Source organism: Carassius auratus, chromosome 32 (assembly GCF_003368295.1).
Source record: "Carassius auratus strain Wakin chromosome 32, ASM336829v1, whole genome shotgun sequence".
Lineage (NCBI taxonomy): Eukaryota > Metazoa > Chordata > Actinopteri > Cypriniformes > Cyprinidae > Carassius > Carassius auratus.
The window spans coordinates 6,079,945-6,103,634 of NC_039274.1; the positions used below are offsets into that span (position 1 = coordinate 6,079,945).

The 23,690-nt window shown below is 37.7% G+C and overlaps 1 protein-coding gene across 1 annotated transcript; it reads right to left on the reverse strand.

Moving 5' to 3' along the window:
* Window positions 1–968: 968 nt before the first annotated feature.
* Window positions 969–15,972, reverse strand: LOC113051432 (asc-type amino acid transporter 1-like). Its single transcript, XM_026215178.1, has 11 exons — window positions 15,738–15,972; window positions 13,530–13,734; window positions 13,049–13,200; window positions 8,051–8,176; window positions 5,582–5,735; window positions 4,292–4,415; window positions 4,094–4,197; window positions 3,910–4,006; window positions 2,822–2,971; window positions 2,547–2,724; window positions 969–2,453 (listed from the first exon to the last, which is right to left on the reverse strand). The coding sequence occupies exons 1-11, from the start codon at window positions 15,883–15,885 to the stop codon at window positions 2,356–2,358; spliced, it is 1,536 nt and encodes a 511-aa protein (XP_026070963.1). The 5' UTR covers window positions 15,886–15,972; the 3' UTR covers window positions 969–2,355.
* Window positions 15,973–23,690: the final 7,718 nt, after the last annotated feature.

The window sequence follows — 23,690 nt, forward strand, 5'->3', positions numbered from 1 at the left end:
GGTTCAGTTGAAATGGCTGAAGATTAAACACTGCTAAGAGACTTTACTTGTGGCATACATGATATCTTGTTTGACATTTTTTTAATAGTGTCCTTTATGTTCTGTGGAATTCAAGTAAAATCCAATAGAAGACAACAGATACCGATCAATGAAGTCTTTTCGTATTATTCGGCCAGCAGCTTGAAACCCTAGACCAGTGGTTCTTAACCCTTTTGACCAAAGGCCACCCATTGTCCAACACAATATTGGACCACAATAATTAACCACAATTCATTTTGTATTTATAGAAGTACTGTATGTTCTTGAATAAAAACAAGTCATTGAGGGAGGGAAGTACATATTATTTAGATTAGTTTTTTTAGCATTTAAATTAAGTTACTTTAATATAATTAAGTTAAATAAACCCATGACTGGCATCTGTTTTTTCTATTTTCATTGCAGTCAGTGGTTGCCTTGAACATATTTTGTAAACATGTTTAACATTCCATTTTTCCCCCTTCTAATCTGGCTGTGTATGGTCTGTGACAATCAAGGTCGCTACATGTTTGAAAAGGTTTTAATGTATTTAATTTGCTGAAAGGATGAAATATTTCTTCATTAGATATTCAGACACACTTATTGTTATCTGGATGAAGTGTAGTCATTCATAAACCTAATCTTCCCTGAAGAACACAGTTAGCCCTGTAGCATAACAGGCCAGTGGCCATATAACAGAAACTTGCTGTTAAAAGTCTGTGTCCTCTGATGGTCATGTTTGTCAGAGGATGTCAGAAAAGCATTTCTTGTGTGGCATAAATTATTGTATTGTCTTTCTTACTTTGCAATATGATGGTTGCTTTTCTGAAATGAGACAGATTGAATGATATGTGGCCAACAAATGCAACTCTGGAGCGTGCATCTGTGAAATGAGTCCACAATAGCAATAATCATGCATTTACTCAAACACACATGGAGTAACACACAATTGCTTGCAGTCTTTTCCAGAATTAAATTTAATGTGCTAATATTGTTATTGATAAACACCTTTTAAAAATGTTTTTCAGCATATAGTGCATACAGTATGGAGCAAATGTATTTTTAATACATATGCCTCACACTTAACTAATTTCAGGAATGCGATCTCACAATGAATCCCTGATGTTTTTGAAACTTTAAGCAATATTTACATAAAAATGTCACTGTACTGTGCTTTTCAACATGCCTTGCCGCTGCTGGCAGTGAGAACATGAACGGAGAGACACTGAGCTGAGCCCCTGGAAAGAAACGAGGACTGGGGCGTTCATGAAGGATCGGGGGTCTAGAAAGATCTAAGCAGAAGAGGGCGCTCAAGTGACGTTAAAGTGGAAAAGAACTCCTTCAGATCCAAACTCTCAAAATCTGTTTGGCGGACTTTGATGGTTTGGTGGTCAGTTTACAAACGAAGAAATGGTTATCATGGCTGTTGCATAGCTCAGTGGAAAGACCATGATCAGTGCTCAAAACAAATACAACAACTGTCTTGGTTATCTAAAGGCATTAATATCCTTTTGCCTATAAGAGGACTTTTTTTAATGTAAATAACATTATCCAAAAAGAAAGGACTCGGAACATCCCATGGTTCCTATTCATTAGCATAAAGCTAAGAGGCTGGCAGTGCTAAAAAGTGCTGGGGCAGAGCCTCTGTTAAACAGTGGCAGGAGATTGTTGCTTATTCAGGAAGCAAAGCAAGAAGTTTAATCGTGCAATATGAGCTAAAAATATGCAACTACATTAAAGTGCCTACACTGTTCTTGCATAGACATTTTGAGCATAGCTAGACGTTATTATGTTTTTGCCTGAGGGAGTAAGTATTAGGAGGACTAGAGGACAAGGCCTAATCCTCTAGGTGAGAAAGTTCAGACTCGCCGATGGAGTTTAGACTGGGTTAAGAGGTAAACAGGCTTCAACAATTCCCCCCTTTGCTCACTTACAGGGGATTACTAATAAAAAGTCTAATTAAAGTAAAGATAAAAACCTCATAAACAGAGTGAGGTCCTGTAAGGCACAAGAGAATACACCAACAGTCCAAAAAACGAACAACTCCCATGGAAAACACGAAGAGGACAAATTCACCTCCAACAGGACATTAGGAGGGTGCATTCAATTACAAGGTGAGGTCCAGACAGACGTATGTGAGGGGAGAACAGTTACAACTAGGAAATGTGATGTCTGAGCAGGAAAATATAAAACTTCTGTTTCTTCTGCTGTTATAGCTGAGTCTCAGAGGAGCTTCTGGGAAGCATCTCCTCAAGTACAGCAGCAGCCAAGAAAAACAAACGGATGGAAAACTGGTCTTTGCTATTCCAAAGAGCAGTGCGAGGAGTCCTCTGCTGACGCTCACAGCTCTGACTTCTCTGTAAGAGGCTGTATTTCAGAAGGATCATCCTGAGGGAAGACCACATAACACAACCTCTGCCCCAGATAGGTGACTCTCTCTGAAACACATATACATTTACAGACGTCAGATGGCTTTTCATTGCAGAGTGCTAACAAAATGATGCAAAGCGGTTTTGGCTGGTCTTGCTCACCCACAGCACTGGAAATCCAGTGTGGTTTGTTCTTCCACTGTACTCCAATGAAGTAGATGGGAACTCCAGTGAGCATGATCACCAGCCCCATACCACACACCACTGGCTCCGAGTACAGACTGAAGCCCAGTAACACTGCCCAGAACACTAGATAGCTGCAAGGGACCAACAAGTTTACCTGCACATAGTGAGAGAAGAAATAGGTGAACACCACCTGAACAGTGAGCAGTCAATCTAAATCAATCTTCCTAATGAGGTCTGTAGGTGGCGAGTACCTTGATGGGTCTGAACAGTTTGGGTTTCTTCCATCTGTAGTATAGCAGCCCAGCTATAGTGACTCCATATGAGAGGTAGTTTATAAACGACACATAGTTTATCAGGTTATGGGTGTCCCCGATGCACAGGATCACTATGGTTGCCGTACACTGTGGAGAACAATAGAGAAAGACACTTAGACCGTGTTTATACTTAGTAATAAGTGTTTATACTTATGCTGCAGTTTTCAGCCTTTTTGACTCAAAGGCCCCATTTTAAAACCTTTTTAATAAACAAATTCTGTGAATAGCCATGTATCCATCCAGGTATTTGACATGGTGGGATAAGTAATGGAAACAACTTGATGTGAAAAAAACCTTAAAATGTGCATACAAATTTTTACATTTTTAATTATAAATTCCCAGAAAGTGACAAATTTGTTCTTTTGAACAAATGGGATGGAAATAGTGCTTTATTCGCAAATGTTTTACGCCATATTTTAGTTTAGTTAATGAATGGAAAGCTGATGATGATTTATTTAATCAACCATGATTGATTCTGTGATTCTAAAATATTCAAGATTCTAATTCCAATGTTCTTCGATAAAAAAAAATCTTTAAATCTTGTTTTTTTTTTTAGCATTTTAAATTAGATATTTTAAACAAGATGTTTTGTGACATGTTTTGCTATTTTAACTGAACTTTAAATGTGCTTTACCTGTGTCCTTAAATCTTAAATGTCAAGCAAATCTGTGAAGTATAAACAGGTTTTTCCAAATGTTTCAACTGAACAGTTATTTTTCTTGTAAAAGGGGCACATAACCAGCAATGTTTAAACCTTGTTTTAGAGCTGTGGTTGATTGACAGGCGAGTTGGCAGTACTTTACTGTTGTCCACAACACAACAGGACACATAAGCTAGTGTTTATACAATAAATTCAACACAATCCCATGAGTTTTCTATTACCTCTGAATGTGGTTTTGAGGGATCTGTTCACAAAACATTCTGGACCCCATTTAGACCAGAGTCAGATCAACCAAATCATGCAGACTGAAAGCAGTGTTGTGTTGCATGTGTTCTGTGTGTGTGAATAGCTCTTTCTCTCTCACACAAACGAGTAGGGCAGGAATTGGTGTGCAGCTCTTAAGGTGGATCATGGCCAGCAGGTAGGGCAGGTGACCCTCTCTGGCGCCTGAGAAACACAACCTGTGGAGGACGGACAAAGAAGCAAGTTTTAGTTTGAAGCAAGTTGCTGTATTAAGCCATTTTAATAGTACTCAAATGTTTCTTTACCTAGAAGATGTAAACAAGTATCCGTTGATCCCCCCAAAGGTGGAAAGAGCCACAGAGATGGGCATCACCCAGGAGAACACTCCTAGCAGCTTCTCTCCAAATGTCTGCAACACAACACACAAAAACAGATGCTAATTTCTCAAAGCACTTAATGGATTGTTTAAGGAAAATAAGCCAGAAGAGATGAGAGAAACTCACCACAGCGACAGCGTTTGAGTCCAGCAGCTCTTGAGGGGACATGGAGGAGAAGTACGCAATGTTGGTGAGAGTATAGACGAGCGTCACCAGGGGGATGGAGATGTAGATCGCACGTGGAAGGTTCCTAGAGCACAAACCAAGAGTTACCCAAGGTATTGTATTTTAAGTAGACTTCTTTTTTTCAGTTGTAGTTTTAGCAATTTTAGTTGCTAACTTATTTCCGTTAGTTTCTAGGGCAAAGTTTTTCATTTTTGTTCAAAGTTTTGAGGATTTTATTTTAACAGAAACAATTTTAATAGTTTTAGTTACCAATAACAACAGGATAGTTGTTATAGTACAGGAGTGGCAAACGTCAGTCCTGCAGAGCCGCAGTATTGCAGAGTTACGACGCACTAACGTCATAAATATGCATGCCGTCATATAGTTCATGTTCTCATGATTTATTTTTATGAATTAAATGTTTCAAAACACCCCCCTCCCCTTGTTATTTTCACAAATCGCACCCTTTATATATATATATATATATATATATATATATATATATATATATATATACACACATACATACACTAACTAATAAAATATTAAATTAAAATCATGATTATGAGAGTTTAGAGAGCAGGCTGGTTAATTTCCAGATTAATGACTCACATTTTGGCTCAGAGTTTTTGCATCTTTTTGTTGACAGTCTTTTAATTTGTTGCCCAGTTTGTTCTTGAGAAAACGTGACTAGTCTTTGGCAACAGAAGTGCTGTTTCTGCCATCCAAACGTGCTTGAAACACAGCAAGCATCTCAAACAGCCGTGGGGTAATCCTTTCTGTAACCTATTTTGTGCATTTCGACAACTTGAGCTCTTCTGAGGATGGTTTGGAATCGTTGATAATACAGTACTTGATGCTACGCGACATGAATATATTATGCAGATTACAATGCTTTTTTGTTTCACTGGTGGATGCTTTCATTTATACTATTGCTGTTTTTATTGTCACTTGGTGATAAAAAAAGGTACTTGTCAGTTATTTGGCATTTGGAGATTAAAAGCTTCTTTTACATAGGGTTATTCATGGAAATTGTGGCTGTTGAGCTAAACAAGATTTATGCATGTTCTCATGTTTGTGCACTATGCTGTGGGGCAATTACAATTTGCCGATTGAGAACAACAAATATTTCCTCTGCAGTAACTGTCCTAAAACATGTACATCTCCTCACGAGGCCCCCAAGGCCATCACCTCTATTCCCTGTAAGATGGGCCGGCCATGATTGTGACATACATTATAATCGAGACTCACTTGCGAGGCTCAACCACCTCTTCAGTGACGTAGTTCAGGAAGTTCCATCCACTGTAGGCAAATGAGGCTTGGAGGAAGGCAAGAGCAATCTGGCCCACTGAAGGATCCTTTATGAACTCAAATGCTGTCTGGGGCTCCAATGCATCATAGTGTCCTAGAGAGAGGACATAGAAGATACGCGTATGACCTCAGGGCTGTACCTGAAGGATTAAACACTGTATATTTCAGATGCTCTTGGGAACAATCTATCATATTCATCTTGACGCTTTAGTGTCATCAATGTGATTTCATTATTCCGCTAGATAGCAAAAGCCTCCAAAAATCTCTTTCTCTGTCCTTTCATTCAAGTGTGAAACTGCACTGCTTAGCTCTCTCGTTTACTCATTTCTTTCTCTTGTCAGTTCAGGGAATGCCTCCAGACAAGCTTGCTAAATAAAAATAAAGTCTTCCTAAAGTAGGTCACAGCCATCTCTAGACCCAGGACGGACCACCACTGCTTTATTGTGATATCACTCAGTTGTGTAAGACAAGTCACACAAAGTTCACATCGTTAAAACTATTCTGCAAATTTAGTCTGTGACTAAATGTAAATGTACATTTTGCTACAGTCTTAGCTTACTTAGTTTGTTGTGAACTTTCTAAATGAGTCAGCTTTACACTCTATAGTGACATTTCAAAACACTATTACAAAATCCTAATGAGCTATCATTTTCTGATTCAGTTAACTAAAGTTCATTCCAATGAATGTATGTTTGAACCCATTAAATCATGCAAAACAAAGTTTTTTTGTGAGTTATCTAAAGGCTGGAATACACTTTTGATGTGTTCAGAACAACTTAAGAGTCTGGTAGTGTGTGAACCCATTTACAAAGTCGGCAGTTGTATGATGTCTGATATCAGCAGTGTTGGGTAATGAATTACTATTACTAATTACATCATCAATATTGTATTTCAAGTACTTTACTAATTACTCTATCTGACAAGTAACTTAGTTACTCAATAATTAACTTAATTATTCAAATCGCTAATTAGGCTACATCTTAAAATACTTATAAAGCTTAATAGAAATTAAACTCTTTATTATTTTAATTTGAGTCAAACACAATAGTCTAGCCTTTTAGCTTTAAAACAACTGTAATACTTAAACATTTATGTAACCTTCTTTGGTTCACAAAGAGAAATTCTCTGAATAACAAAAAAAGCTTAAGAAATGGTAAACAATACATTTCAGTTTGGCAAGATTTTCAGGAAAAGCCCAAATAGTGAAATCCGTACAGGTTTATGTAAAAATAACACGTTAACTAATGTAGGTAAGAATAAATTACATAAATTATCTTCTCTGCTGAATAAAACCGTGCCAGATAGTGCTCATTTCCTCATATCAGGACTTCTTTCAAAAATGAAATTTTTGTATCCTGATGAGGGTATTTGCACACAGGTGACTGCATATAATGAGTTCAGATACGGGAAAGACTGTGCTTCGCTTTAGTTTCATACAGATTACATAATCAGAGAATATTCGTTTTCGATTTGAATTTTTTCATTTAAAATTAAACACAATCATATTTCTCATGTCTCTGTATCAAATATTCGCTGAGTTTGTGACGTGTAGAAAGTTGCTCACAGAGACCTAGACGTCAGAAAGTGCACAGTTTGTTTCGTTTATTTTGCAAAAGCACAATGTTTTGTTACTATTATCAGTGTGCACAGATACAAGTAGGGCCTTTGTAGATTTGATTGAATTTAGTCTTCTCTGTATCTGAGTATTTGAGGTTTCTCTGTGAATCCGAAAAACCTGAAAGTGAACACGCTGGCATGCAAAGTGTTAAAGAGATAGATTGGGTTAGATTTCAAATTCAATATTGAATTTTAGCACTGTTAAAATTATTTACTGTAGGTAAACAAATACTTTATAAGTAACCGTAATTAAATTACCTAAAATTGAGCAGTAATCCCTTACTTTACTTTTCAGTGGATAAGTAATTTAATTACAGTAACGCAGTTACACCCCACACTGGTTATCGGCAAGTGTTTTGAAATATTTTTAGATTTTAAAAGTTGTGTAGTGCAGTCTTAAAGGTTATTGGTTCAAGTTTTAGAAGGGGTGATTTATGAAACTAGATAATAGACAACTGCTTTGTTTAGGCTTGTAACAGCTGGCTTTAATGTGCTGTGAGTATTTGATGATTAATGGCATTTAATTGGGAGAATTATTCACAGATGTGACTTTATCACACTTTTACGGTACTTATTTCTCTCTTTTTTCTTTCAACTGCATTGTCTGCTTCTGTGGTTTACATTCATAAATCATTGGGAATATATATATATATATGCACTGCATACTGCATACTGCATCGGTTTTAATGTAGACGGCACAAAGAACTCAGTTTTTCATGATAGAGTAACATGTTTAATTTAAGACAATGGCTGGCAAGAAGGTAAGTATAAAGTATACTTGAGTTGACATACCTTTGGCAATCTGGATCATTCCCACTACAATGATGAGGACAAGGGCCAGCAGTTTCCCCACAGTGAAAATATCCTGGATCCGTGTCCCCCAGCGCACACTGGAGCAGTTCACCCACGTCAGGAACACTGTAAACACAGGAAGTCAACAGACAGTTATTCATTCACACAGTCCAAACTCACAGTTTTAAATCACCATTTCCCTCTAATATTTTGGAAAAAAATCCCTGATAAAGGAACATTTAAAAAGTTAATCTAATTTATTAATAATCACATATTAAGGACTACCGTCTCTCACTTCTAATGTTTTAACAATGAGATTTCTCACAAATAAATTAATAATAAGAGCTAAATAAGTGTCATGGGAACAAATCGGGTTGTGACAGTAAAGGAAGCAGTGTGATTTAGTTGGCAGAGCAGTACTAACTGGTCACATGGTCTATTTTTATTAGTTTAAAGAGGGGAAATAAATATTTTACTGCTGCATGCAAAAGACTAACCCATTCATGGCTAAGTGGTTATCACTCAGCAAATTTTCAATGGACCCTTAAGATAATTTCAGAATTTAAAATAAGACAAAATATCCATTAAAATCAGCTAAAACAACTAAAATCAATATATCTCTCTGCAACTTTATTTTTCTCACAGTCTTGGAATATCTGATTATAGTGGGATTTCTAGGCAACTTAAAAATCAACTTAAAAACTTAAAACTCCATGGGCACTTTTTATAATGAATATAAACACACCAAAAAAGATACAAAGAAAGAAAGCAAGAAATGTACCTATCTGCTACTGAATCTGAAAAAGAAAAGTGGTGAAAGAGTAGGCTAACATCTCACATCAAGAACTGGCAAATCTGCTGAGAATTAAAGCAGCTGGTGGCCACACCAGATTCTCACAGCGACTTGTGACTCATTATTCCATTTCTGTTCATCAAACGCCTGTCAATCTTTTGTTCAGTTTATATAATTCGATGATCTTTTTATGTTAATACTTTTTTTTCTTTTCTTTTCGTTTTTTTTTTACATTTGCTGGAAATAAATGCAGTTAAATCTGAGGACAGGGCAATTATTCTTATTATTATGCTTGTCAAGCTAGGTAGAAATTGTAAACCACAGATTACTGAAAAAATATCATGCAAATTCATTGGTTAAAAAGAGTAGTAGCCTTGAAAAACATGCGGCTCTTAAAACATATGGAATCGTGAAATGTAATTTACAGACACTATGAGTGTCAGGTCTTCAAATATTGTTATGAACAATGGGGGGACAACTACTTGTATAACTGAAGTCAATGTAAGTGCAGAGGAAAAGTAGAGTGATACAGTTACCTCCAATCACTTTACTTGGTTATGTGTAAGGTAACCATACACAGATATAGTCACCTTACATATTTATTAGGTATCTTTCTTTATACATTACAACTGGGACTTCTTTCACCAACTATACATTCTCGAGCGGAAGTACAGGCATTAGAGGCCATTGCTTGTCTGTACATCTGTGACTGAGGTTCGTGGCTTCTGTGTTCAGCCGTATTGTGTAACAGCTCCGGTAGATCCGGAACACAGAGGTCCGTCTCCAGGGCTTGATGGCACAGTATACCCAGGCATGTGGAGGGAGACACTGGGCAAAGGGGAGACGGGTTACCCCCACTCATCCATCAGTGGCCGGAATTACCCGCCCACACACGCAAACACATGCGGGGCATCTGTCAGACCCCCCAAGACAAACAGCTTCCGATGCCCCACAACAAAAATGGTCCAGACGCCAGCTGAATTTTTGGCAAAAGTAAGGAGTCGAGAAGAGTGGCTCACAGACTGCAAACTAACAGCTAACCTGCTCAACTTCATCCGCTCATGTGATCCTGAGCTCAATACACAACACCTGTCAACCTTCACAGTCAGTCAGTGGACCAAGATAGTACAGCAGTCTTTAAGATAAACATACAACTCGGGTAAAAGCAAACAATCAAAACCTAAACCAGTATCCACAGTGCATCCAAATTTAGTTTTCATATTTTAATCAGAAAAATTATAAATATGTTGACTGTATAAGAATGGCTCTCTCTTGGTTCAATGTGATTAAAACAATTTGCCTCAATGTGTCTTTTTCCACAGGTATTAGGTCGTCTTAGGGACCTTAAAATTACAGCAATAGCAAGATGATCCAAGACACAATGTTCAAATCAAAGAAACATTTTTTAGTAATAATAATCTGAATCAAAAAAATTTTTTTTGCCAGTTTACTGTAGCCAGCCAACATATTAGCTTCTACTCATGTTGTTCTAAACTTGTATGACTTCTTGTACAACTCTTTAACATAAATGATTAAAAATATCTCACATTAATATAAAATGTGTGGTGACAGTTGTTTACACAAAATTGTATACGGTAGATTTCTGAGCACTACAGTGTTTGCCCTGTGTTTTGTTTGCTCTTGTTTGGCTTTAGCGGATCTGACTCCAGCTCCTTCTGTTTTGTATCACAGTGCAAAGTGACTAAGGGCGGCCAAATGAAGTTAAATGAACACAAAGCTAATGAGAGGAGAATTCTAATGAAGTGCAGAAGCAGCCTTTAAATCTGCCAAAATACAACTACTCACTTCAAACCCCCGAGAGGGGCATCCCTCTGCAGCTAATTGACCGATAAAGCCTACAAAAGATGCACTAAACACACAAAAAGTGCTAGACACTACAACTCTCTGTGGCCAAAGCCTGAAATAAGTGTTATGTTTTTCATGTTCACTAAATGTTGAAAATGGCAAGCTTTTTAAACTATTTTACATATTAAAAATACATTAAAAATTATATGTGGGAACTTCTTCAAGACTGCTTGAAAAAGCATTGATTTATTTCATCTTTTGATTTGTATTGTCTCTTTACTTCTGTGGTAGGATTGAAGTATTTATCTTTTTGAAATAATGTGACAGACACGAGCAACAAGAGTCACATGGACAGATCTCTTTCAGTCTCTGGAGTGTGGCCATTACATTTACTCAAGCTTTCCACACACTCATAAACCAATAAAAATGTACAAAGCATTAGAACAATAAACTACCTGCCATTAAAGATACAGTTGTAAATAAGTAATGTGGCACACATCTTTTTTTCCAAGTCAAATGAGAGATTGATTTAAGTTGTATTATGCAGGTTTGTAAGACGCTTCACAAAGGTCTGTGTGTTTGTTTGTGTATCCAGACCAGTGGGAGCTGTGTGTGTGTGTGTGTGTAATCTGATTGCGGTAGACAGAGCTTGTGACATTCATTCAGAACATTCAGAAGGGGAGGGCAAATATAACACATGGTGCAATATAGACAATCTCTCACACAGTGCAACTAAGAACACTCACTCACTCATAACCAGGGGTTCATGCAAAGATGCATCAGTTTACCATTAAAAATATCCACCGCTGCATCAACACAGACAGCTTGAAAACACCTGCACCTCCACTTCAAGCTAGGTTTGTGTATTTACAGAGCATATTCCTGAATTTGAATAATCAATTATTGTATTAGCTATTGTATTTGATATACAGTATTTTTAACTGAATTTCATTCATTTTTTGAATGGCAAAAGACACAGACTGTGGGAGGGTGCGCGTTAGAACTGTGCCCTTCCTAAGCATGACTCACACACTCCAAAAGATCATAATTCACTCCTCATTTGTCAGGTTTAACGGTATTTAAGCGCCATTCACAAAGTCCCGCCTCCATGCTCTTTTACATCAGAGAGCATTGGGGTAACTAGACAATACACAATACAGAGGACACGCCCAAATGTTCCGCCGGCTCAAAGCCTGGCACCATTATGGAGTCTGATGCCACACAGCCTGAGGGTCAGGTGCCCTAATACCATGACATCGATACCAAACAAATATGTTCCCAAAAATCTGGCTAATCGGAAGAGAGTGGAGAGATTTGGGATGCAGATCCAGCATCCTTTGATAAGGCAAGTACATGAGGTGTCTTTCATAAATAGAGCCACTGCTCTTTGAAGTATGTCTGACTCAAAGCTTTAGTTGGCTGTTCTTCAGGACAGATTCTGCTGCCAAAAATAGGGATGGATGGCTCAGCTCAGCCAGCACTGTCATTAGGACCACTGGCCTCACGTTGACACACCCCCAGTACTTCTTCCTGAGAGACCCTGTCCAGATCTGACAGGTCCAAACCAGCTGAGTCACGGGGCTCTTCGGAAACAAACACACACACATACACACACACACACACACGCATAGACATACTTTTGACTGGTTTATCTCTACTAGCTCCAAAAATATCCTGCCATGCGCCCACCAGGATCAGTACTCAGATCAAGATTGAATCACAGTAAAGAGGTATATATACACACGAGGGAGTGATTAAGAAAGAGAGAAAGACAGAATGAAGGACAAAGTAGACTCATCATGACTATGTCTAATAGTCAGAATGAAACTCTGTATGCACTGGGGATGCACTATATGTCAGCACCACATTAGAGTTTTTTTTTTTTTTACTTAACGGCATTGATGGTTATTTTGGATATATAATTGTTAATGCTCATTTCTTCTAGAGGAAATGACCATTTGCTGTTATCACATGCTCACTTAAGACAATCTTTAAAAGCAATAGAATTTAACACTATTACATGCAATCCACACAACCCTACAGAGTATAAGTGCCATGGAGAATGGATGGATGGTGTACAGCAAATCTTCAAATATCCATTTTTCATTTAAAACCACTAATTGTATTTTTTTTTTATGAATTTATTTTTTATTTTAAACAAAATAGTTACGAATTTTAATAGATGCCATTTATTGCTTATCAAAGAATTATTGTCTACACTATCGGTATCAGTGCAGGACAAAATGTAAGTATTGGTGCATCCTTAGTATGCACTACAGTATACATATATTTCAAGTGATTTGCTGTATCTAGACAATTATAATTAAGTCATACCAAATCAGAGCTGACCTGCTAAAGTAAAAGACTGTCTTATTACTAAAGGTGTGTGCTTTACTCACTGACGCAGGTGGTTGAGAGAAGCCTGGTGGCGATGTATGGGGGCAGGCAGTTAGGGAAGGCAGGCTGCAGCACATAGTTGGAGAAGGTGAGCGCAATCACAGCCAGAGTCGTTGGGTACATGATCAACACAGCACTCCACAGCAACAAGAACCTGTGAAAACACATAAACAAATAGCCATCTTTATCATCACCAATACAATACAAACACAGAATACTGAGTGGTGTTAATGTCGCATCTGAGTGAGCAAGTAAACACATGTGAATCTCCCTGAGGAGAAGTTCCCTTGTGTGCTTCACACACAAACTGAGACATCCACACTGACATTTATGGCAAACTTTCATCCAAAACAATTCATCCTGCATCTGTTCATACATTTCCTGGGAATCGAACCAATGGCCTTGGCATTGTTAGTGCCTTGATCTGCTGTTTGAGCTACATGAACACTGAGTGTACCACTCTGAGGGCAACAAAAGACCTACCCCACCAGTCCCCCGAAGATCTCAGTTACGTATGAGTAGTCTCCACCTGATTTGGGGATGGTGACGCCCAATTCGGCATAGCAAAGAGATCCCAAGGCACAGATCCCTCCTCCTAGAACCCACACGATGAGTGAAAACCCCACACTGCCTGCATGATCTAGAACCCCCTTTGGAGAAATGAAGATCCCTGAGCCAATGATGTTGCCTGAGAAAACAAGAGAAACAGCAATGGGTAGTTTATATACTGTTCATATAATCTAAAATAAATTACATTACTGGACTTAATTATAAGTCCTTCCCCTAAAGAGATTTTTGGTTTTCTGTATCAGAAATTAAGAGACATGAAAAATTCAATGAAAAAAAGTGCATTGGAATATTTAAGTGAGATTTTGATTATGCTGTCTATCTCATGCTTTTATATCAGTTTCTGACTTTAAATATGTTAATATATATATATATATATATTTATAAAAATCTGCAATTGTGTTTTATTTATTTTTTTTCATTGCAAGACAGTTTATCCTAAAAGAACTGTCCTTTCGGCTGTCAAAATGCTGCTGCATGTTCCAGGCAAACGGACACAATAAATAAGATCAGCAATATTAGAGTCATCACCAGTTGCGAAATCGAGATGAGAGTCCAGTATCCAGTAAAAGGTATATATTCTGCTTCGTGGCATATACTGTACATCTTAGACAAACAACCCTGAGCATGTATAGTGCCTAATTGATTCTGCTTCAGGAAACTTAAACAGAAGAGTTTTAATTATATGAGGCTCAGCCACAGTTATGGGCTGAAGCATTATGTAATCCTTTTGAGTTCTCTCTTTGTCTGCGGGTGTTCGCATGAATTTGGTAGTATTGTGAATGAATGTGAATGTTTGTTCCCAGCGCCTCAGAACTGCATAAAGGATGAGGCAATGAAGTTGACGAGACAGAGCCCAGCGCATCTAAAAAAAAATTCAGTCAAATAAGACTCAAAGTTCCTGAATGAAGTTCATGGGGTCACACTATACCACACTTGACTCTTGGCTGGTCGCACATCTCAGAACATAACAAAACAATGTCCACTTGGATGATTAACAGAAGTATTTACTCCCCCTTGTTCCAGTTCAAAAATGTACCTACAGCGTTGTCACTGGCTGTGAACAAAATTGTGTCAGACTTACTACCCATAAAGCCACTAAACCATAAACAAACAGTAACTGAAATCTCCAGATGCACCTGTATGTTAATGTTCCACAGGAAAATCAAGCTCAAAACAATGAACCTCTTCCACCTGATCATACTACAGTCAGCTCAAGGCCATATCAAACAGTTAACATTAGTTATATGGGACCTTAAAAGGGGGAAATGTACAGTAGCTATCTTGTAGCCAGTTCTTTAAAGTGTGTGCCTGTATTGAAACTGAAACCCGGCACACTAATGATAAAAGTTTAAAGTCTGTTTTACTGCTGTACAGTACATAAGAAAATATGAATTTGTGATTATCTTACTGTCCAAAACTCATTTAATCTTATACTTTAATTTACTGACAACAATGAACACTTTCACCTTGCAGTGTAGATAATCTTGCAGATACTAGTTATGGATAACACGAGACATCTGTGTTTGCATCAAAGGTAGCAATACGATCTTAAGAAAGTCACACTTCCGCCTACTTTGATTCTATATTTTTTTTACTGCAATGGAGTCCTGTATGGTGGGTTTGTTCGGGGCACGTGAAGGACATCGTGTAGTGGGTTTGCAGCCACGTAAGCGCGGAGTTGAATTTCAGGCTTTTTCTCTTCCTCAAATGATGCAATCCGCGCTCTGATGAACAGAGTCTGATGGAGAACTGAAGCGCATGGCATGAGACGCTCTTCTCTACCAAGCGATTCTGTTTTGTCTTCCCTTGTACTGTTGTCCTAACAAAGTAAGACAGCCGTACAGCGTGACGATATAAGTTTGGACATGAGTTTTGTGACCTAGCTTGCTTTTTAATACATAATTTTTCACCACAAACCCTCGGACATTTAGAGCGAAGCGCATTTCAGAGAGCAGATGTGGACAGATATCATTAAAGATAAGGAATATGAAAGAGTGAAGGAAGAAGATTGAGATAAATAGCTGAAAGAGAAGCAAACTGACAGACAACGAACATGCAGAGAGAGAAAGTTGAAGCCGGTTAGAGCGCACGCGTTATACTGAATAAAAAGACATATCTCACCTATAATTATGGCGCACGCGCTCAAGAGACCAATTTCTTTTTTAAGAGTCACTCTGTCTTTAGATCCACTTTGGTTTCCTCCGGAATCTAACATCTTCTGTTGCTCCGTTTTCGCGCAGTTCCTCCGGTTCGTTTCGGTTCCATCCATTCGTGCGGCTGTTCAAGAAAACTGCATCTGTATCCGCGCCTGGTCTCATATAGCGAGTTGATGCAGGGCTCCAGGCGTTCACGCATGCGCAGAACTCCTGCTGCCTGCCTCCATAGAGATCATCAACAGGTTGTGCTGTGAGCTGGCACGCGCTTACCTGCACCAGCCGCGAGCAAAGAAGGGACGCTTGTGGCATTGCAGCCCCTCAGTATCGCAGCATCCACTGTTCATTGACAGTCAAGCTGTGTTGGAGTTGATTTGGAAAAAGAGTGGTATTGTAGGTTTAGAAGGTTTAGAAGTTCTTAGAGCTTAATTAAAACTGTCTGTATGTGAGTCTGTGACTGTGGGTTAGTTCACATTTTTAATTACCATTTTAATACCATTTTGATATCACTAATTCAAAATTATCATGCGGTGTAGCAAATAAGATGCTATACTCCATTTATTCTCAGTAGTAATAATTGGCTATTACATCTACAATAGCTATAGAAATAGTATAAAGCTAAAAATTATATTTTACATTAACTAGCCTATAGCACACCAAATCACAACCCACAGATGAAACTACTTGAAATTCCATGGCATTGTGTTAATGTGGGCTACTAACCTGTGTCATGCTTTTACACACACACACACACACACACACACACACACTTTCATTACATCCTGTAATTAGAATGACTCAAGTAGTATTGCACGTTGTGATAAGTCTTTAGTAGGCATTGACACCAACTTTTTCCGCTCTGTGGGGTTTTGATGTGGTTTAATGGGTGTTAGGAGTGATGTGATCTCAAATTTACATTGTTTCGATATGTATGTATGTTCTTGTTTTTACTGAAGTGGTTTTATATGACAATATGGACTTTCAGTCTAACTCTGTTTTCCATCGCTGTTTAAATTAAATAAAAAATTGCATCATTGTGAACTGTCTTGAGAGCATGAAATCTGCAATCTCATTTATGGAACCCGTCTCACACATAAAGCCCTCTGCATTGCAGGTGATCCCACCCGCCCATCACATAGCTTCTTCAGTCTGCTGCCATCAGGGAGGAGACTGCGGAGTCTCCTGGCCAGTACAGCAGACCGAAGGACAGCTTCATCCATCAGGCTGTCAGGAAGCTGAACTCGCTCCCGAACTTGCCCCCCGCCCCCGTCCCTCTTCTGCCCCAGGCACCACTGATCTATGGACCCCCCCCCCCCCATACCTCGCACTAACATAAGATGGCATGCACCAGTCACTTTGTGCAGCATTGGCCTGCTCACTACCTCATTCAACATAGAACTGACGTCATTCTACTACCTCATCAGTCAGTTTAAATAAAAGAACTGCTCTTGAGCCCTTGGCTTGAACTGACAATAAAGCAGACTTGACTTGACTTGACTTATGCATTTAGCAGACGCTTTTATCCAAAGCAACTTACAGTGAAATCAGGCTATACAATTTTTATTTTGTTTTACCAATATGTGTGTTCCCTGGGAATTGAACCCACAACTTATTATATAATATAAATATATTGTGCAAAATATTTCAGTATGAAGAAATAATTAAACAGATTCATTCATTAGTTCAAACATTTATTATGTGAAAACAAAATGTGTAAGGTTTGTAGAATAGTGCATGTAAAATTGTCTTTCATTGAAGGAAAAATATTCATCATCAAACTCCTTTCACTTCTCTAGACCTGATTTGATACAAGCATGCCTTTTCTTTGTGAGTGAGTGGGAAACAAAAGAAATCCCAAAAGATCCTGTTCATTGTGGATGTGGCCCCCTTGTGACTGAGTGTGTAAAGTGATACTGACTGTTGTGGGGGTACAATGACACCTGGACAACCAATGATTCTCTTTAGATGGAGCTTGTAACTGATCTGTTTGTACATGTTGAGATATTTTGTAAAATGAATGTCCTGATGATATCTTATTATTACTCTTTTGGTAAACAAATGGTGTCAAAATTACATTATTTCATCCCTCTAATTAAATAAATTAGAGAGATGAATCTGAGATGAAAGATGAAATAAAGATGAAAATAAGTATCAAATATAAAGAGTAAAGTCAATAATTATATTTATATTTTTTATAATGTATGGATAATGTAATGACAAAAACAAGAAAACAATGTTAAGAACAATTGTGTGAACTGTAAACTTTGGATATTTCAGAAATGAGTGTGAAGACTAAAATAGTAAAAAAAATGGAATTAAAAGGGTTTTATAGGCCTGAAGTCAGTGCAAGATGGACATGAGGAAGAAGAAAACAGAACACTGTGTGTGTGTGTGTGTGTGTGTGTGTGTGTGTGTGTGTGTGTGTGTGTGTGTGTGTGTTTGTGTGTGTGTGTGTGTGTGTGTGTGTGTGTGTGTGTGTGTGTGTGATGGAGAGGAGAAGTCAACCTGTAAACAAACATATCACAGCATTTGAAGACACTCATTCTGAATAACTAACTCATGGGAGTCTGTGGGGATGGAAGCTGCGACCCATGGTCTTTGCTTTCTCCTTCAGGTTTTATTAAACCTATAAAAATATATTTAATAAACATATATTACATCGTATACATATTAAAGACTCTATAGAGACTGTAAAAAATGTCATACTATCACCCGAAGAGCAACCATTTGGACATACAGAGTGGAAACCTTTATTCTCACGTCATGGAAAATTTTGATCAGGCGTTTAAACTGAATAGCTGTGTCTCCAGATATGGTTCACTATTTAAGTCAATTGATGGAGAGAGAGAGAAAAGATTGGAGTGCATTTTACCCTCTTGATTTTTCCGTCCTCTTAGCAGTTTTAAATGAATATACAGGGGCTGTTTAATGGTTAAGACACTTCCTGAACTCTAGTCTCCCAGTACAGAATGCATCTGTGTTTGGGAGAGTGGTGGACCCAACGATTCTGTCATCAATCACTTTGTCTAATGTTCACTGTAGCTGGTGTGGTCTTTCACACACAAACACTCTCCCAAACATTCTCACTTCCATACGCATCCACACACATGCGCGCGCATGCACATGCACATACACACAGACCACATAGGAATCCTTGCAATTTTACTCAAATTATTTCACTGGCTCAATGGTCTGCCGTTATGGATCACAAAAAATAATTTGTCCAGTGAGCAGCTAAAGTTCTTGGGGTGAGGTCTATTGCTGCATAGCAACTAAACTTCTGCTTCTCTGTTTCCACTGATCTGAGGTCAGTTTAACATGACATTTCTCATTCTCAGCCCATTCAGAGCAGGAAAAGCACTGCCTCACACTCAGCTTTGTGCCTAGCCGAATAGAGGAGAGAAATGAGCGGAAACCTGTTGTTGTAAAAGTCATTCAGCCTCAGAGGAGGAACTCCTCTCTCTAAAAGTAGTCCGGCCTCCTTTACAATAAGTTGACAGATCGTCACTCTCACTCACAAACACAATTTGACTGATTATTTATGGGTAAAATGGTCATATTTGCTTATGCTTCGTATTAACATATGTTGACATTTTACTGTACAGTACATTAACATTTTAGTATGTATTATCATTATTGTTATTTACTTGGGAGACATGCCTGATTAATGTTTTTTTAATGGAAATGTTCATTTGAATTCTTGAGTGGGGTTTCCTGTGATTCTTGAGTCTTTTGTACACTTTTTGCTCCACCTAGTGGTGTACTTTATTAGAATGGAAAGAACAGAACATCTGACTCTCAGCCAGGGGCGTGTCTAGGGGGAGGCTGGGGGAGGCAGTGCCTCCCCTAGGATAAGCCCTGCCTCCCCGAGAAACGGACTGTCCCTCTGATGATAAATAAACATTTAAAAGTTGATTGTTTTGTGCATATTTTTCCATCAGTAGCACATGAGTCTGACCCAACAAAAATCCAGTTTGGCGCTGTTTGACAGTGCTCGCGTGCTTCAGGCTTACGGGCTCAGAAAAAGTGCATCATGTGAGAATAGAACGCCAATGAAATGTTTACCTGGCAGAGCCTTAGAGCAGTGGCGTGTCCACAAGGGTGGCACAAATGAGCTTTGCCACTCCAGTTGCCACCCCAAAACAGCGTATGGGATCGAAGTGCACTGAGAGCGAGACATCGTGATTTTGACTGAAACAGGGTTTTTTGAAAGTCAGAGAATTCTGCGACTTGCGACTACGACTTTGAGGTCCAACGCTAAAGTGCCCTCGCGGTCCCGTCTGCCCCCTGTCCTCAATTTCTGCCGAGGGTAGTATATTAATATTTTTGGTTGTGGACACTAAAAATGTCTCCACGATCTGCTTTTGAAGAAATATTGTTGCATTGTGCCGCAGCGCACATTCTATCAGCTGCAGTTCTGGCGCCACAGAATTATTATAAAACATTAACATAAGTGTTATCTCAGCGGTAGAGTTTCTCAAACAGGATACGGCACTTATTCACAAAATTATTATTATTATTATTATTATTATTATTATTATTATTTGCATCTGCTTTAAATCCTTATTGCTAATTTAAAAGTTTCATTCGTGTGCTTTTCTGACGTTCGGTTCTTCTAAGCACAATCAAAGTGCGGCACGAAAACGAAAAAGCCCTTCAAACTGTGCCTGATTTCTAAGTTATGTTCTGTGCTAATACTGTCGAAACACACAAGGTTTATGTATAGACTAAGTTGGATATGTCTAAAATGGAAAGTAAACAACTGAAAGAGGATGCATGTCTGTATGCATGCAGGTCTTAAAGGGACAATAGGCTACATGCTGCCGTGTGAATTAAAGGGATAGTTCACCCTAAAATTTAATTTCTGTCATTGTTTATACACTCACATGTTGTCCAAAACCTATATTAACTTCTTTCTTGTGCTGAACACAAAGGAAGATATTTTGTAGAATCTGTGTAACCAAACGGTTTCTGGTTCACATTGACTTTGATGGTAGTAAAACATACTCTGGAAGTCACTGTGAACCAGCAACTGTTTGGTTTTCTTCAAAATAATGCTTATATTTAGCAGAAGAAAGAAACTCATTCAGGTTTTTTTCTTCACTATTAAAATTTTTGGGTGAATTATTCCTTTAATGTTAATAAAACACCAAACCCACAGAGAAAAATCACTCAATACTCTTGACTGAAAAAATAAATAATAATAATACAGTTGCTTTAATAGGAATCAGTGTATATAGTGTTTTATTTTTATATTTGTTCATTAATTATTTTTAATGCTCCTGCTAAATACATTTCTTGTACCTGAAAATAAAACACTTTATTTGTATTATATCTGTATTTTTAATGTGTATCTTTGTTCTCATTTTTTTAATAACAAAGATAAAATAATTGCAATGATTTTTATCTTCACCCATGCACTTTGGCCTAAATATCCGCCATACTTTTTCATATTTTGTTACCTTAAAATGCTTTATAATAGGGAAATTAGTTTGGCTGTGATGCTCAAACAGCTTGCAAAATAGAAAAACCAACATGACAAAGAATCAGGATAAAATCATGATTTCTAAAAAAAAAAAAAAAAAAAGACTTATTAGATTTTTATTATATCACCCACCCCCTGAGGGAGAACAAACCCATACAGATTCCACACCCCTGTAAAATAATAATAACATTTGCCTATGTCAAGCACCACTAATAATAAATAAAATTAAATAAACAAATAAAATAAAAATAAAACCATATTTAAAAACAGTTATGTTGCCTCTGCTAATGAGATTATAAATTAAACTCTTATAGTTTCACAAAAATATCTTTTATTTCAACTCTCTAAGTCTCCTTACCCCCTGTAGCCTAATATGTTCCCTTTTATCTAGGCCTACATGTTTACATTTATTCATTTAGCAGACACTTTTATCCAAAGCCACTTACAACCATAGAATACCATTCAAATACTATTCTCATACTGTTCAAATGAGCATATGCATTTTTTTTTTTTTTTTTTTATTACCTGGGGCCGCATTCACAAAGAAACTTAGAGGCTAACTGGCGAATTTATGGTAGCACCTACGTCTGGAACAGATTAGAAGAAACAAATTAATTTACCTCTTGTCTATACAAACTTGACTTCAGATTCATTTAAAAAAAAGCCTACTCGTGTAGCAAGTCTTCTCACAAGCAAACCTGTCACTCATCATCAGGCAATCACTGTGATCTGTCCTATATATTATTCTGTGAATAATAATAATAATAATATCATCATCATATTATTAATGTATTAATAACTAACTTTTATGTGACAGCCCTATAGTCTAATAGGGGCCCTGTACCTATCTGTGGGTTCCTGGCTTAGAAAAAGATATGCACTAAAACAGATTGTGTGTAGTAGGCTATAGATTATTTTGCGCCGATTTTTTCAGTTGTTTATGTTGCCCCCCCAAAAAAGCCAAATGCCCCCCCAAACATGACATCCTGGTAACCCCTCTGCTCTCAGCAGGCCTGGTGGAATGTTCCACATCACACACACACACACGTCTAAAGTAACAAAACACATCTGCCAGGCTCACACTATCAGCAGCATTAAACAAAGATGCTCAACATATTCAATAGATCTCAGAGTGGAGAATGCAGGCCTCTGAAGATCATAGTGAAGGTCTGTGTTGGTGTGTTGTGGTGAGGCCATTTTCAGTCATTAACCAGTCATGGCTCTCCCATTAATCACAATTTTATTTTAATGCAAGAAAAATATGAACAAGATTTCAAATTAAACTGCAAAATCTAGTTTATGTTTCTTCAGTGTTTTATTAAGCATTCCTTTATTCATTTTGATTTTTTATGGTTACCGTTTTTCATGAATAAAATGCACACACTAAAGTGTGTTGGCAGGAAGCATATTGATGTGGTTACCTGAGCAGCAGAGTGCTCAGTAAAGGAAACCTGAGATCCCTGATGAAATAGCTTTTTTAAATGAGGGCATACCGACATACCAAAATAGCCAAACGGTTTGTCAATGTTAAATTTAATCAAAGCTTTTCATTAAGGATTTGTGCAAATCATGCCCCAGTGAAAAGCAATGATGTCATTACTTATCTGTCTATATATGTATATATTATCTTGTATCTACACTTTGACATGTACAAGTACATTGAATTCAGTCTTTAATGCAATGCTGTGCATTGTCAACTTTAAGTGTGAGACATTAACAAAGCACTGTGATTTTACACCAACTTGTAATTGTTATTTTGCAATGAAAAGTTAGATTTTTTTTAATGAAAGATTGAGGACAATGGAATATTGTTGCGCTCAGATGAAGGCTAGTTGTGAGTCCAGGTGCGTGAAAACCAATAAAATGTAGAAGAGAGATGGTTCGCACTCTGAAAAACTAGACAAAGTCTTTAACAAAAAGAATCAGTCATTTTATTAGAGCAAGAGCAGACATTTCAGCCATCCAGCTATTCTCAATGCTCATAAACGAAATGAAAGATTAAAAGGATAAACAATTAGAAGTTACATTCAAGAATTTTAGACACGTTATGCACCTTTTAATATTCCTGAAAACTGACCATGTAATCAATAGGATATTCAGTGATGCGAGGTGTAAATCGTCAAACTGTGGAATGCAATGTATTTGAGCTGATTTAATTTTGGCATGTATTATGCAAATTATTTCTAAAAACAAATTAATTAAATTATTATATTTTGGAAGGGATATTCCAAATGAATTTCACTCAAATATCTGAAAGAGTGCCCCCTTGGTTTAAATGGGCATGGTGCCTCTGGAGAGGTTTTCTAAACTTTTGGGGACAATAATTCTAGAAGAAACAAAAAGAGCCTTCAGTATGAGATAACTTGTCTGTCAGGTCTGAGTAGATATGAGTAAATAAGATTCATAGGTGGGCTACAGCACTGTGTGAGGCCAGTT